General features: G+C 32.5%; 1 protein-coding gene across 1 annotated transcript; it reads right to left on the bottom strand.

The window, feature by feature from the left end:
• Positions 1-12,310: 12,310 nt before the first annotated feature.
• Positions 12,311-12,851, bottom strand: LOC101273308 (60S acidic ribosomal protein P1-like). The gene has a single exon (XM_033406888.2). The coding sequence runs from the start codon at positions 12,721-12,723 to the stop codon at positions 12,379-12,381; it is 345 nt and encodes a 114-aa protein (XP_033262779.1). The 5' UTR covers positions 12,724-12,851; the 3' UTR covers positions 12,311-12,378.
• Between the last annotated feature and the right edge of the window lie 646 nt (positions 12,852-13,497).

Here is a 13,497-nt window from a genome sequence, read left to right as displayed (position 1 = left end):
CATGGTATTTGGCACTTTGTTCAGAGTTTGCTTTTGAAGGTTGTTGGTAGATCACACAAAACGAGATACAAATTTTCCATTTGAACACAGGAGATTTTTTTGTCTATTTTCTATTGTAATTTGATAGGTATGTAGTCTCATTTTCAGTAGAAATAGTTGTTTCATGTGCCCACACAAAAATATACAGACTTCATTTTGTTTAGAATGGCTTAAATAAATATATTTGGGTCCCAAAGTACAAAAGTTGTATTTTTTATTCTTATGGAGACAGTCTACGCTTTCAAAAAATATCAGTAGTTTTAGGTCTTATTTCAGACATCATTTGCTTCAGGAACAATAGAGAAATCTCCCATAGGAGATTACAATGACCGAAAAGCATGAATAAGTTAAGGATTCCCGCCCGCCCTCCATATCTTGGATGATTAAATTTGGATTTAAAAAAATGCATGTCCTGATTCCTATTTTCATTTAGCCACTTTGTTGCATGACATTATGGCATGCCATTCCCTTCCTTGTGCATTCCCTAATTAGTTTCATTCCAAAATCAGTTTGAATATATATATGTTCCTTAAAAATAAATAATCCCTAATCAAAATATGAAATAAGCAAATACTACATTTTTGCTATTGTCTTCTTCATATTACAGTGAAGAAACTGAAGCTCAGTGAGGTTATGTGATATGTTCATACTTATCGTATATAAATATTCTTTTGTGGTCTCATATTATTTTCTGTTTTAGAAGTGGGTATTTTTCTTAAAATAAAAGGAACATACAATAAAATACACAGACTATTCAGCTTGATGAGATGACTGTATCAGTAGTTCATTCTTTTTATTGCTGACTAGTATTCCATTGTATCGATATACCATAATTTGTTTATTCAGTTTTCTGTTGAACATCTGTTTTTATTTTTTTCAGTTTTTAGCTGTTATGAATAAAGAGGCTATAAACATTTTTGTACAGCTCTTTTTGTTAATATGTGTTTGTGTTTCTCTTGAATAAATAGGATTGGAATGATTTTTTATAAGAAACTCCCAAACCAATTCTTCAAATTGTTTATTACTGATTTACATTCCCATCAGCAATGTATGAGACTTCCAGTTGCTTCATGTCCTATTCAATGGTTGGTATTGTCAAGTTTTGTTTTTCCATTATAGTGACTATGAAATGTAACTTCATTGTAGCTTTAATCAGCATTTCCTCAATGGCAAATGATGATTAGCAGCTTTTCATGTGCTTACTGGCCATTTGTGTATTTTATTTAGTGTTAATAATATATATTAAATAACTTAAGGAATTATCTCTCACACTATCTGCCCATTATCTCATCAATATTTTAATCTTATGAGTCATTTGATTCTTAAGTGTGTTGCAATAGAAGAGGCATCCATTTTATCTCATTATTTCATTATGGAAATAAGCCTCACAGAGGTTACATGACTTGACCAAGGTCATTTGTCTTGTAAGATCCAAAGCTAGGAATCACTCTGGACTTGATTTGCAGTGTTTTCCCACTAAATGCTCTTCTTTAAAAAAAAATGTCTCTGTGTGTGTGTGTGTGTGTGTGTGTGTGTGTGTACCATGTAAATAGGGATTTGCTATAAAGGGAACACCCAATTGTTTCTGGATCACAGGAGTTTGTTTGTCAACACAATGCCCATGCACTAATGTAGCAGTTATATATGATCTATAATAAAGAATGTCTTCATGTGCTTACTGAATTTTGATAAAATTTTATTCACCAGTAATTTTTTTAAAGGTTGGAAATGCCAAGCAAGGGTGTAATATGGTTCACAGATTTCTCTAATAATAAAGAAAAAAATTCTTCTGTTTTTCTTTCTTTGTGGAGACTCACAGATCATCAAATCTATAATTGAAAAATGTGGACTATGCAAGCAGATATCCTTCACATTCACTTAGGAGAGAAATAAAATATTCTAAGTAGATCACGTTCAGATAAATAGAATATTAATTCTTCCTGGTTGTACAGAAAGAAAACCATCATTTCAGAAAGTGACATAAAATGAATTTTTTAAAAGGCTGCAAAGCAAAATATTGAAATCACAATGTCGAAAACCCATTCGTGATTGTAATATTTATGAAAAGAGTCAGAATTCCTAGGACATATAGGATCATTTGGGAGTAGAGCAAAATAAGTTTACTTCAAATTTGTAAAACATGCTGCTCTAGTCCAATAGGGCGTTATTTTTTTTGAAACTCAAATTTAATTTTATTTAAACTACTTAAATGAGATTTTATGAAACTAAGGCTGATTTTCTGACTTACTACTTGATATTTCACTTGGATAACTAACAGATAATTCAAATTTAACCTCGTGAGAATGTAAAAAATTCAGATTACTCCTCTGTTCAAAATTTTTAATTTCCCCGATAATATATAAAATTCTAACTCGAGTATATTTACTGTTACTTCTATACTTGAATCCAACTTTGTGCACCTGTCTGAGCTTGTAACGTCCTACTAATCGGCTACTTAAAGCTGATACATCATTCATAGAGGGAAAACAACAACAACAGCAGCAGCAGCATAATAAAGTAAGAAAATATTTGGTCCTAAAATCCTATAGGTTTTCTGGGGTAAATAAGAGATTTCAGAAATTAGAAGGCACTAACATTTTTGTAGAGAACTATAGTGATGTCATTTAGATGTCAAACTCAAGCTAAAAAAAAAAAATCACTTTTGAATGTAAAGTAAGTCTTTATTAAGGACAGAATTTAATATACTATAAGTAGTCTCCATTTAAATTCTTCTGACTGTTTTGGCTTGAAATTTCTCTAGCTATAATCTCTTCTCATACCTAGGATTAAAAAAATGTTCTGACTCTATAGGTGGGCTAAATGCTGATGATATAATTGTGGAGTTTTAATTGCTAACTTAAAAATAAACTTTTATAAATCTCTAATTATCTTGTAAAGTCATTAGAAATCTCCCTGGAAAATACAGATTTTTTAGAATTTAATACATTGGTTCTTATCATAATCAGAAGGTTTGGGGACAATGACACATAGGAGTTTCTCTTTGTTTTATAATAAGTGATATATGCAGCACATTTTTGTATAATTAATACTTTGACAATTCTTTTTATAATGGTTTACATCTTGGGTAAATTAGCAGTGGAATTAGAATCCATTTGCTGATTAACAAGCAATGAATTACCTCTGAAATGTAATTCTTATTTCCAGTGAAGAGTCATGCAAGGAAAAAAAAGTAAAGATGTGCCTTTTTTGTTGTCTATGGAAAGTTCATGTTCAATTAGAAAACACTAGAAATAAAATTTAAAATGATATTAGAGAGTTCAGCTCTGAAGGTTGGAGGACAGAGGGGGATTTATTGCCCCTACTGTTTTGCAGGAGTAAAATTTTGAAGCTACAGAAAACCTTTAATATAAAAAAAGTTCCATTTTATTTTTGTCACTAGTTAATCTATTTTGCTTTCATTGTTAAATTCAGTGATGAGAAAGTATAAACAAATGATAGTCTTCAAAAATTCATTAGAGTAACTCATTTCATTGAAAATAATCTATCAAATATCATCTCCCTTTTATAAATCATATTTTCCAGATACCCCTAAGAAAGCATCACTGTTCTAACATATGCCATTTTGAGTTGTCTATCATATCATACTAGCAGTAATATGAAGTTACTAAGTGAACCAGATATTGAACCTGAAATTTTTGACAGGGTAAATACAGGGCTGTCATCTTAAATATGTGGCACTCAGGGTTCAGCAAACTATTCAGGTTATGGAAACCACATGCAGTCACATATGTAGCCAAGGTCCCACTATACCAGGAGATGAGATGTCTATTGATTTTCTAGTTAACAACACTGCTGGCATGCCTGCATTTCCTTCCTAGGTGGAATTTAGTATCTTCTTCTCCTAAGATCAATACTTCCTTTGGTCATCAAAAGAAGTTCATTCTCTTTAATAGTTATGAGATAGTAAAAACAAACTAGTATATAATAAAACACTAACATAAGAGGCGGAAAAGATGATTATGATAAACATTGATGTTGATAATAATTATTGTTTCTGGGATGTTGTGGGGAAACTTAAAATGTTTATAAGCCTATAACATTATTCTGTCATTTGTTCACTTTGTGGTCACTTACTACTTTATTCACATTGTTAGTACATAACCTTTTGTGACTTTTGAACCAGTTTTGTGTAGGTCTGTCTCCCTCCTAGCTCATGACCTCCCTAATTGAACCAATATTCTTATTTGTCTCAGTAACTCTTCTAATCCAAGAAGCCACCACAAACTAGGTGTTCAATATGTTTGTTGAATTATCAAAAGAATAAGTATTATAGATATTTACTGCATACCTCTTTTCTTTCCTTCAGAAATTGAGACATTAATTTACTGTTCCAGGAATCAGAATAGGAGTATCGGAAAGGTATAGCTATTCAAGAAATAGAGAATTTGTTAGAACATTGTTATCAGATACTTAAATATTTCTGCATGGATTATTTTCTTGATGGCTTATTAATAAAGAGAATATTTTAAACCATCTTCTAGTATTTTCTTACCTACTACAGAAGGCTGTTTAGTCTGTATACACTGGTATATGTTTAATGATTATGTACAGGCACTATCTTTCTGATTGATTCATGTCCACTGTACTGCAGCAGCCATGGATACATGTTTGCCCATTATCAGATGTGATATACACAACAATTACAAACTAATTTATTGTTAATCAAAATAGAACACCATTAACAATTTCAATCTGTTTTTTAAATAATGCAATTAAATACAAGGTTTAGGGTAGGATTACATATAGAATGTGCCACTTCCTTCCTTCATCAGTGTTAAATAATAGAAGCTGATTTTTTTTTTTTTTTTACTATGAAATGAAGAAAATATACATCTGGTTAAATAGGGGTCCTGAGTAGAGGGCAGTGTGTAGTAATACATAGGAGTTTATAGGTCAGCCTCCTTGAGATGGTAAAATTGTGAAAGATTTGGAGGTGAGGGGGTTATAACCAAGTGGTTACATGGAGGGAGAATATCCCAGCAGAGAGAAAAGCTAGAACGAAGTACCTGAGGTGAAATATCTGCTGCCATGATATAGGAACAGGAAGAAGAAGAAGTTCAGAGTGTAATAAGACAGAAGAAGAAGGTCTAGATCATGTAGGAGTTTGGCAGAACATTGTATGGACTTTGGTTATTCCTGTGAGTCAAATCAAGAGAAGTTTTGCAGAAAGAAATTCTAGATGCAATTTAGATCTTTTGAAGGCTTTCCTTGTCTTGAGAAGGGCAAGGATAGCTGCATAGAGTGCTGTATGGAGCTTATTTTTATAATTAGGCTAGAGATGATGCTGCTTTGGACCAAGGTGGTAGCAATGGAGGTAGTGTGAATTGGTTGTATTATAGATATATTTTAAATATAGATTCAATAGCGTTTCCTGGTAGACTGAGTATGGAATGTAAGAGAAGAAAATATTTCAAGGACAGCTTTAGGTTCTCTCACTTGAGCAACTGAAATGATGGGATTGCATATAAGTCAACTTATATGGGAAGATTGTGGATGCAGGAGATTTTTTTGTGGGGGAAGGTCACGAATTCATTTTGATATCTGATATAATATTAGATATCCAAAAACATTAATTTGTTTGCAGAAGTAACAAATGATCCTGATAGAAGATACAAAAACATAGAAGGAAATAAAATTCTCTATATTTCTGTCACCCAGGAATTATAGTGAAGAATGTCCTGTGAGTGAGAAAGTGTGTGTTTTTGTGTATCACCAATATAATTGTAAGTTTAAAAGTACATTATGTGGGAGGAGTAACATCAGAAAGGGGCAGATTAGGTGGTCCCAGTTATTGTTCCCCAATCCTGACTGAAGAGGCACTGACTTAAGAACAATGTGTGGAACAAAATACCTTTAGGGGAACTCCAGAAATCAATTAAGAAGTTGCAATACCCACAGGTACATGCAAAGCTGAGAATGGCCTCATTAAAACAGATTTTAAAAAACTTTTTCTTTTTACCTATTATTGCCCCAACCCTAAGCTGGTACTGTTCAGTTCAAGTTGTAGCTTTTCCCTTGAGGAGGAAAGAGAAGAGTGGAATGTGTGTTCAACATTCTGAGTGACCAAGGGATCAGTTTCTGTTCACCTAACTTGGAATGTGAATGGAACCGGCATAGTTTTGAATGTCAGAAACAGGGGAGAGCACAGGTGGTTTGCTGTGGCACCAGAGGGCCCTGTGTACCACAGACAGATGTTGCCATAGCTCAGTGAGATTGTGAGAAGGCACTAACTTGTAGCTTGTACCGTAAGAGTGAGAAAAGGGGAGCATGTCTCGTGTTCTGGCTTTTTGGAGAGCTGCTGAAGGGACTGGTATCTGTCTCAACTGACTCAGATTACAACACATAGCCAGCATACTTTCAATGCCTGGGGTGACCTGAAATCAAAGAAGAATGGGGTGGCTTGCTGCTGTAGCACCAAAGAAACTGCAATACTGCAGACAGACACCAGTGAAAGGAAAAGATTATATGCTCTTAAAAAAGAAACCAGCAAGCCTCTGTAAGTGGAAAATTACATGTATAAGCCCAGACAGGTTTCATTTCCCACAAAAGGTTTCAGATGCTCTTAGAATCTCCAGCCAGATTGATTGGTGAAGGTCCCCCATACAAAGCCAGTTCATAAAGAATGAGAGAGGTTGCTGTTTTTTCAAATACATAGAATTCAGAAAAAAAAAAAAAAAATCACAAGGCACACAAAGAAACAGAAACATGGCCAAAATTTAGAACTTTAGAAACCAACTCCAATGAAATGGAGATCTATGACCTGACGAAGAATTAAAAATAATTGTCTAAAATAAGCTTAATGATTTAAAAGAGAACACAGACAGAAAACTAAAATACATCAGAAAACAATGCATGAGCAAAATGAAAGTATTAACAAAGAGATAAAACCCATTAAAAATAACCAGTAGAAATTCTGGAGACAAAAAATACATTAACTAAATTGAAAAATTTCATTTGAGGTTTGACATCAGACTTGATGAAGCAGAAATTTAATCAGTGAACTTGAAGACAGGTTATTTGAAATTATTGTCAGAGGAGTGAAAAAAATATATATAAGTGAAGAAAAATAAGGGGACTTATAGGACACCATCAAGCAAAACAAAGTACATATTATGAAAGTTCCAGAAGGAGAAGAGAGAGAAAGGGACAGAGAGCTTACATGAAGAAATAATGGCTGAAAATTTCCCAAATCTGAAGAAATGGACATCCAAATCAAGAAGCCTAAAAGATCCAACTAAGATGAACTCAAAGAGACCCATGCCAAGACACATTGTAATCAAACTCTCAAAAGACAAACACAAAAAGAGAATCTTGAAAACAGGAAGAAAAAAGCAATACATCACATGCAAGGGAAGTAGCATAAGATTATCAGTGGATTTCTTAGCAGAAACCTTACAAGCCAGAGGTAATGGGATGATATACTCAAAATGCTGAAATAAAAAACTGCCAACCAAGAATACTATATCTGGCAAAATTGTCCTTCAAAACTGAAGGAGAAATAAAGATTTTCATGGATTAACAAATATAAAAGAGAGTTAAATTCCACTACACTTGCCATAAATGCTAAGTTCTTCCAGTTTAAATAAAAAGAAGCTAGATAACAACACAAAAACATATGAAAATATAAAGCTTCCTGGCAAAGGTGAATATATAGAAAAATACAGAATACTGTAATACTGTAATGGTAGTGCATAAAGCACTTTTTCTAAAAAAAATTAATAAACCAACAATAAACTTTATTTGTAAAGCACTTTAATTCTGGTATAAAATTTAAATACAAAAAGCATAAAAATAACTATAAAACTATGTTAATCGATACATAATATAAAGGATGTAATTTGTGATATCAATAACACAGTGTGGGAGTGGAGTGATGTGACATTTTAGAGTTTTTGCATATAATTAAAATTATGTTCTTAACAGTTTATGATATATTAACTCTAAGGTGTTATACTTACAATAGATTGTTATAACTCTAAGATCTAAGCTAAGTAGTAACCACAAAGAAATATAAATAGATTAAAATAAAAGAAAGAAATCAAAGCATGTCAATACATAAAATTAATAAAACAAAAAGAAACGAAGCAAGAGAGTAAAAGAGAGATTAAAAAGCTCAAAGACAGACAAACTATATCAATAAAATGACAATAGTAAGTCCTTTTTTACAAGAAATTATTTTAAATGTAAATGGATTAATCCCCCAATCAAAAGACATAGTGTAGCTGAATGAATAAAAAAAAAATGCAACATATGTTGTCTACAAGAGACTCACCTTAGATATAAAGACACATGTCACAGAGGACATGATTTTATATGTTGAAAACTCCAAAGCTTTCACAAAAACAATTGTTAGAACTAATAAATTCAGCAAAGTTGCAAGAAACAAAATTGATACACATGAATCAGTTGTGTTTCTATGCACTATCAATGTCCATTCTGCGAAAACAATTAAGAAAATTCCATTTGTGGGAGTATCACAAAAAATGAAATACTTAGGAATTAACCAAACCAAGGAAGTGAAAGACTTGTGCAGAAAAAATTGTAAAACATTGCATAAGGAAATTAAAGACACAAATAAATTGAAAGAAAACCCATGTTCATGGATTGGAAAGGTTAATATTCTTAAGCTGTCCATACTACCCACAGTGTTCTACAGATTCAATGAAATGTGCATTAAAATCCCAAAGGCAATTTTTTCAGAACTAGAAAAAAATTCTAAAAATTCATATGGAATTTCAAAGGACATCCCCCCCCCCTCCAGTAGCCAAGCCAATCTTGAACTGGAAGAACAAAACTGGAGGCCTCACACTTCCTGATTTCAAAATTTATTGCAAAGCTACAATATTCAAAACAGTATGGTATTGGCATAAAGACAGTTATCTAGATCTGTGGGACAGAATGGAAACCAGAAATAAACCCTCACATATATGGTCAAATGTTTTTGCAGAAGACTGCCAAGATTGCACCATAAGGAAAAGGATAGACTCTTTAACTAATGGTGTTGGGAAACTGAATATCTTCATGTAAAAGAATGAAGACTAGCCCTTATCTTACACCATATATAAAAACTAACTCAAAATATATTAAAGACCTAAACATACAATCTTTACCTATAAAATTCCTAGAATAAAACAGGGAAAAAAATTTATCACATTGGAATGGGCAGTAATTTCTTATACATGACATCAAAAGCACAGATAACAAAAGTGAAACAGACAAATGAGAGTATATAGAACTTGAAAACTTCTTCACAGCAAAGAAAATAATAGAGTGAAGAAGCAAACTATGGAATCAGAGAAAATATTTGCAAACCATATTTGATAAGGGATTACTATCCAGGATATATAAAGAACACCTGTAACTCAATAATAAAACAACCAAAAACCTGATTTAAAAATGAGCTAAGGAATTGAGAAGATTTTTTCTCCAAAAAAAATGGCCAAAAAGCATATGAAAAAGTACTCAACATGACTAATCATCAGGGAAATGCATATCAAAACCACAATGAGATATCACTTCATGTCCATTAGGGTAAACAATATTCAAAAAACAAAAAAAGAATAAGAAAATAACAAGTGCTGGTGAGGAAGTGGAGAAATTGGGACACTTGTGCACTGTTGGTGGGATTGTAAAATGGTGAAGCTGCTATGGACAACTATATGGAGGTTCCTCAAAAAATTAAAACTATCATATGAGCCAGCAATCCCACTCTGGGTATATAACCAAAATAACTGAAAACAGAATTTTGAAGAAATACTTGCACATGCATGTTCATTGCAGAATTATTCACAGTAGCCAAGAAATGAAAGCATCCTACATGTACATGGAGGAATTGATAAGGAAAACGTGGTGTATGCATAGAATGGAATATTATTAAAGCACAAAAAAGAAGGAAATCTTGTGCTACAACAATGGATGAACCTTGGGGACAATATGCTAAGTGAAATAAGTCAGTGACATTAAGAAAAATATTGTATGATTCCACTTATATGAATTATCTAAGTTACTCAGAGAGAGAATAGAATGTTGGTTTCTATGGGCTGGACAAAGGGGGAAATGGTGAATTGTTGTTCAAAGGGTATAGAGTTTCAGTCATGCAAGAAGAAAAAGTTCTAGAGATCTCTTATATAACAATGTGTATATAGTTAACAATACTGTAAAGTATTTAAAAAATTTTTAAAAGTACATTATGTATATAATTCCAAGTCTTTAAATATATTTCCACAACTATATTTGGATGGACAGTTTATCCCATTATATGGACATGCCATATTTTATTTATACATGCTTTAAATATTGAAGTTTTTCTTATTCTCTAATGTTTGCAATGAAAAATAAAACTGTAATAATTCTTTTACTTAATGATTTTTATCTCTGACACTTTTGTTAGTGTACTTGCTTACAATTCTATCAGTCCCCAAACTCCTTTTATGTGTAATATATTTCACAGTGCCTCCTTTGTTATCCTGAAAGGAAATTCACACATACTATAAGAAAACTGTACAAGCAATTTAAAAAAATCTGTATAATATCATGTTCAAATATAATAGATAAATAAAGGGAAGATAAGTTTTACTGAAATAATATACATTTAAATAGGTAAATGCTTGAGAATGATACACTAGAACATAGGTGTATAAACTTTTTCAATAAAGGGTCAGTTACCTAATAATTTTTGATTTTTGTCAGCCACATAATCTCTGTTGTAACTATACAACTCTGGCACTGTAGCACAAAAGAAAGCCATAGACAATATGCAAACGAATGAGCACTGCCATGTTCCAATAAAACTTCATTTGCAAATTTAGATGGAAAGCTTGATTTGGCCCAGAATCTTAGTTTGCCAATCTCTGCACAAAAGATATAAAAATGAACATTCAAATGTTTGCATTCAAATATGAAATGATTGCAAATTCAAGAACTTTAAATAAAAATTAATAGAAGTGTTTGTGTGTGTGTGTGTGTGTGTGTGTGTTGGCAACTTAAATAATGTTAGCAGCATTGCTGATGATGACCTGATATATGTTTTTTAAATTTTATTTTTTAAAATTTAATTTTATTTATTTTTTTATACAGCAGGTTCTTATTAGTTAGATGACCTGATATTTTGAAATTGGAATACTTGGTAAAATTCTGAACTAAAGTACAAATTATATGCATAGTCTTTTTAGCCACATGAATACTTAGTAAAATTATTTGAAACTTCTGGAGCCATACCAATTGTTGTGCCAACTAAAAATAATTTTACACATTTCCAAAATGCTCCCTCCATAGTAGTATCACTCCACGGGAACCATAGTAGTATCGCCCCACGGGAACTGTCTTTTTGATTAAATTGTTGAAAATGGAAACTCTGTATCAAAAAATAAATAGCAGATTTTTTATTATACTTTCTTTACTTATCGCTCTTTTTGAACTAGAGAATGAGATTAAAACTTTCTTAAGAATTTGTACCAATTTATCTCACACATTTACTTAACTGCCAGATTTGGTACTTAGCCATCATATAAATTTATAAAAATATGTATTACTTTATTCATCATTAATATTTTGGATAAAAAGCCATTTTATTTATATGAGTATAAATCTAATTTTTATAAATATAGCTATATTCCTAATAAAAGATACAATTATTTATATTTTATATCTTAAACAGAAATAAGCACTAATAAATATTCCATCTCTTCTCACCTATTATAATTTACTATTAGGATATTGTCATAAATAAATTCTGGAAATTAATATATTTCTACTGAAATGGTTCAATGTGTGATATAATTATTAGGTGAATCAAGATGACCAGGATTATAATCCATTAAAGGGCTTGTAAAATATCATTGCAAAACAGAACAAACTGTGAACCTGTTTATAATGACATCAAAGCCTTGATACTGAACTGTGGGTATGCTCAGTTCATGCCTACTTTAATTGAAATTTGCTACAAAAATCGTTATTTTTAAGAAAGTTTTACTCATTATGAATTAATTTCTACTTAAAGTTTTTGAGCCTTGTGGTTATAGATAAATTTGATGAATCAAGGACTAAAACCCTCAGTCTTGTCATTTTGTATGATACTGCCATTTTTGAAGATTGTATGCCATCATTTTGTATATGTCCCTCAATTTGTGTTTTTCAGATTTATTATCATCAGCAGTCAGACTTGAACTGCAACAGGGCATAACTTTCATTATGTTTATTTTTGTTGGTATGGTACTACACTATTGGTTTGACTCTAAATGTAATACCATACTTTGATTTTTTTTTTTTTTTTTTTTAGCAAAGAACTCAGCTTTTTATTGAACGTGCTACTAAAGAGGTTTAGTCAAAAAGACCAAAGCCCATGTCATCATCAGACTCTTCAGATTCTTCTTTCTTTGCTTCCACTTTCTTCTCCTCAGCTGAGGCAGCAGTGGTGGAGGGGGCAGGACCTCCTGCTGGTGCAGCACCAGCTGCTGGGGCAGGTCCACCTGCCCGCACATTGCAGATGAGTCTCCCGATGTTGACATTGGCCAAAGCCTTTGCAAACAAGCCTGGCCAGAAAGGTTCAACATTTACACCGGCTGCTTTAATGAGGGCATTGATCTTATCCTCCGTGACCGTCACCTCATCGTCGTGTAGGATGAGGGCCGAGTAGATGCAGGAGAGCTCCGAGACGGAGGCCATGGTGCGGGCGAGGGCTAGGCAGGGTCTGCCGGGCGCGGTGCTAGTCGCCGGATGAAGTGAGGGCCTCACCCCAACGCGGCCTTAGCTTCCTCGGAAGGACCGAGCACCTTAGCGGAAACTGAGGAAAACCATACTTTGATTTTTAAGTTTTCAATTTCATTTTTTATTTTCCTCAAGCAATTTTCCTCTGCTCTTCCCAACACTCCTCATAATATGGGCTCCAATAGGGTAGATATTTTTACCATCTTGACTAGCATTTTATCTCCTAGGCAAATGACTACATATATTTCCTCATGACTAGAGTCAGACCAAATATTTTTGACAGGAATAAATGATGTTTCTCGGTGCATCACATTCAAAACACACATTTTGTCAATTCGCCCCCTTATTCTTGATGTTAATTCTGATTACTCGGTCAAATTGGCTCACCAGATTTTACACTATAATATTATCATTTTTTTCTTTGCAATTAATATGTAATGTGTGGGGAATGCTTCTAGACTTTGTAAATATCGTGTTTCTCTTCAAATTTTTACCCAAATGGTTTATTAACAGTTTATGGTTTTTGCTTGAGTTGATACTCTGAGAACCACAAAATGATGCTTTTATAACTCTGTTTTTATCTACATTTATAAGTTGAAATTCTAATGTAATAAAGTTCTTTCCCTCCCTTCTTATTTATACATGAATTCTTATATTTTCAGTAGTAATATAATCCCTTACTGTCATTTTAATGAGACATTTCCACTAAATACAATGTGTGATATTATATTG

The sequence above is a fragment of the Orcinus orca genome, chromosome 5, assembly GCF_937001465.1.
Source record: "Orcinus orca chromosome 5, mOrcOrc1.1, whole genome shotgun sequence".
Classification (NCBI taxonomy): domain Eukaryota; kingdom Metazoa; phylum Chordata; class Mammalia; order Artiodactyla; family Delphinidae; genus Orcinus; species Orcinus orca.
This window is presented reverse-complemented; position numbering and strand designations above follow the sequence as displayed.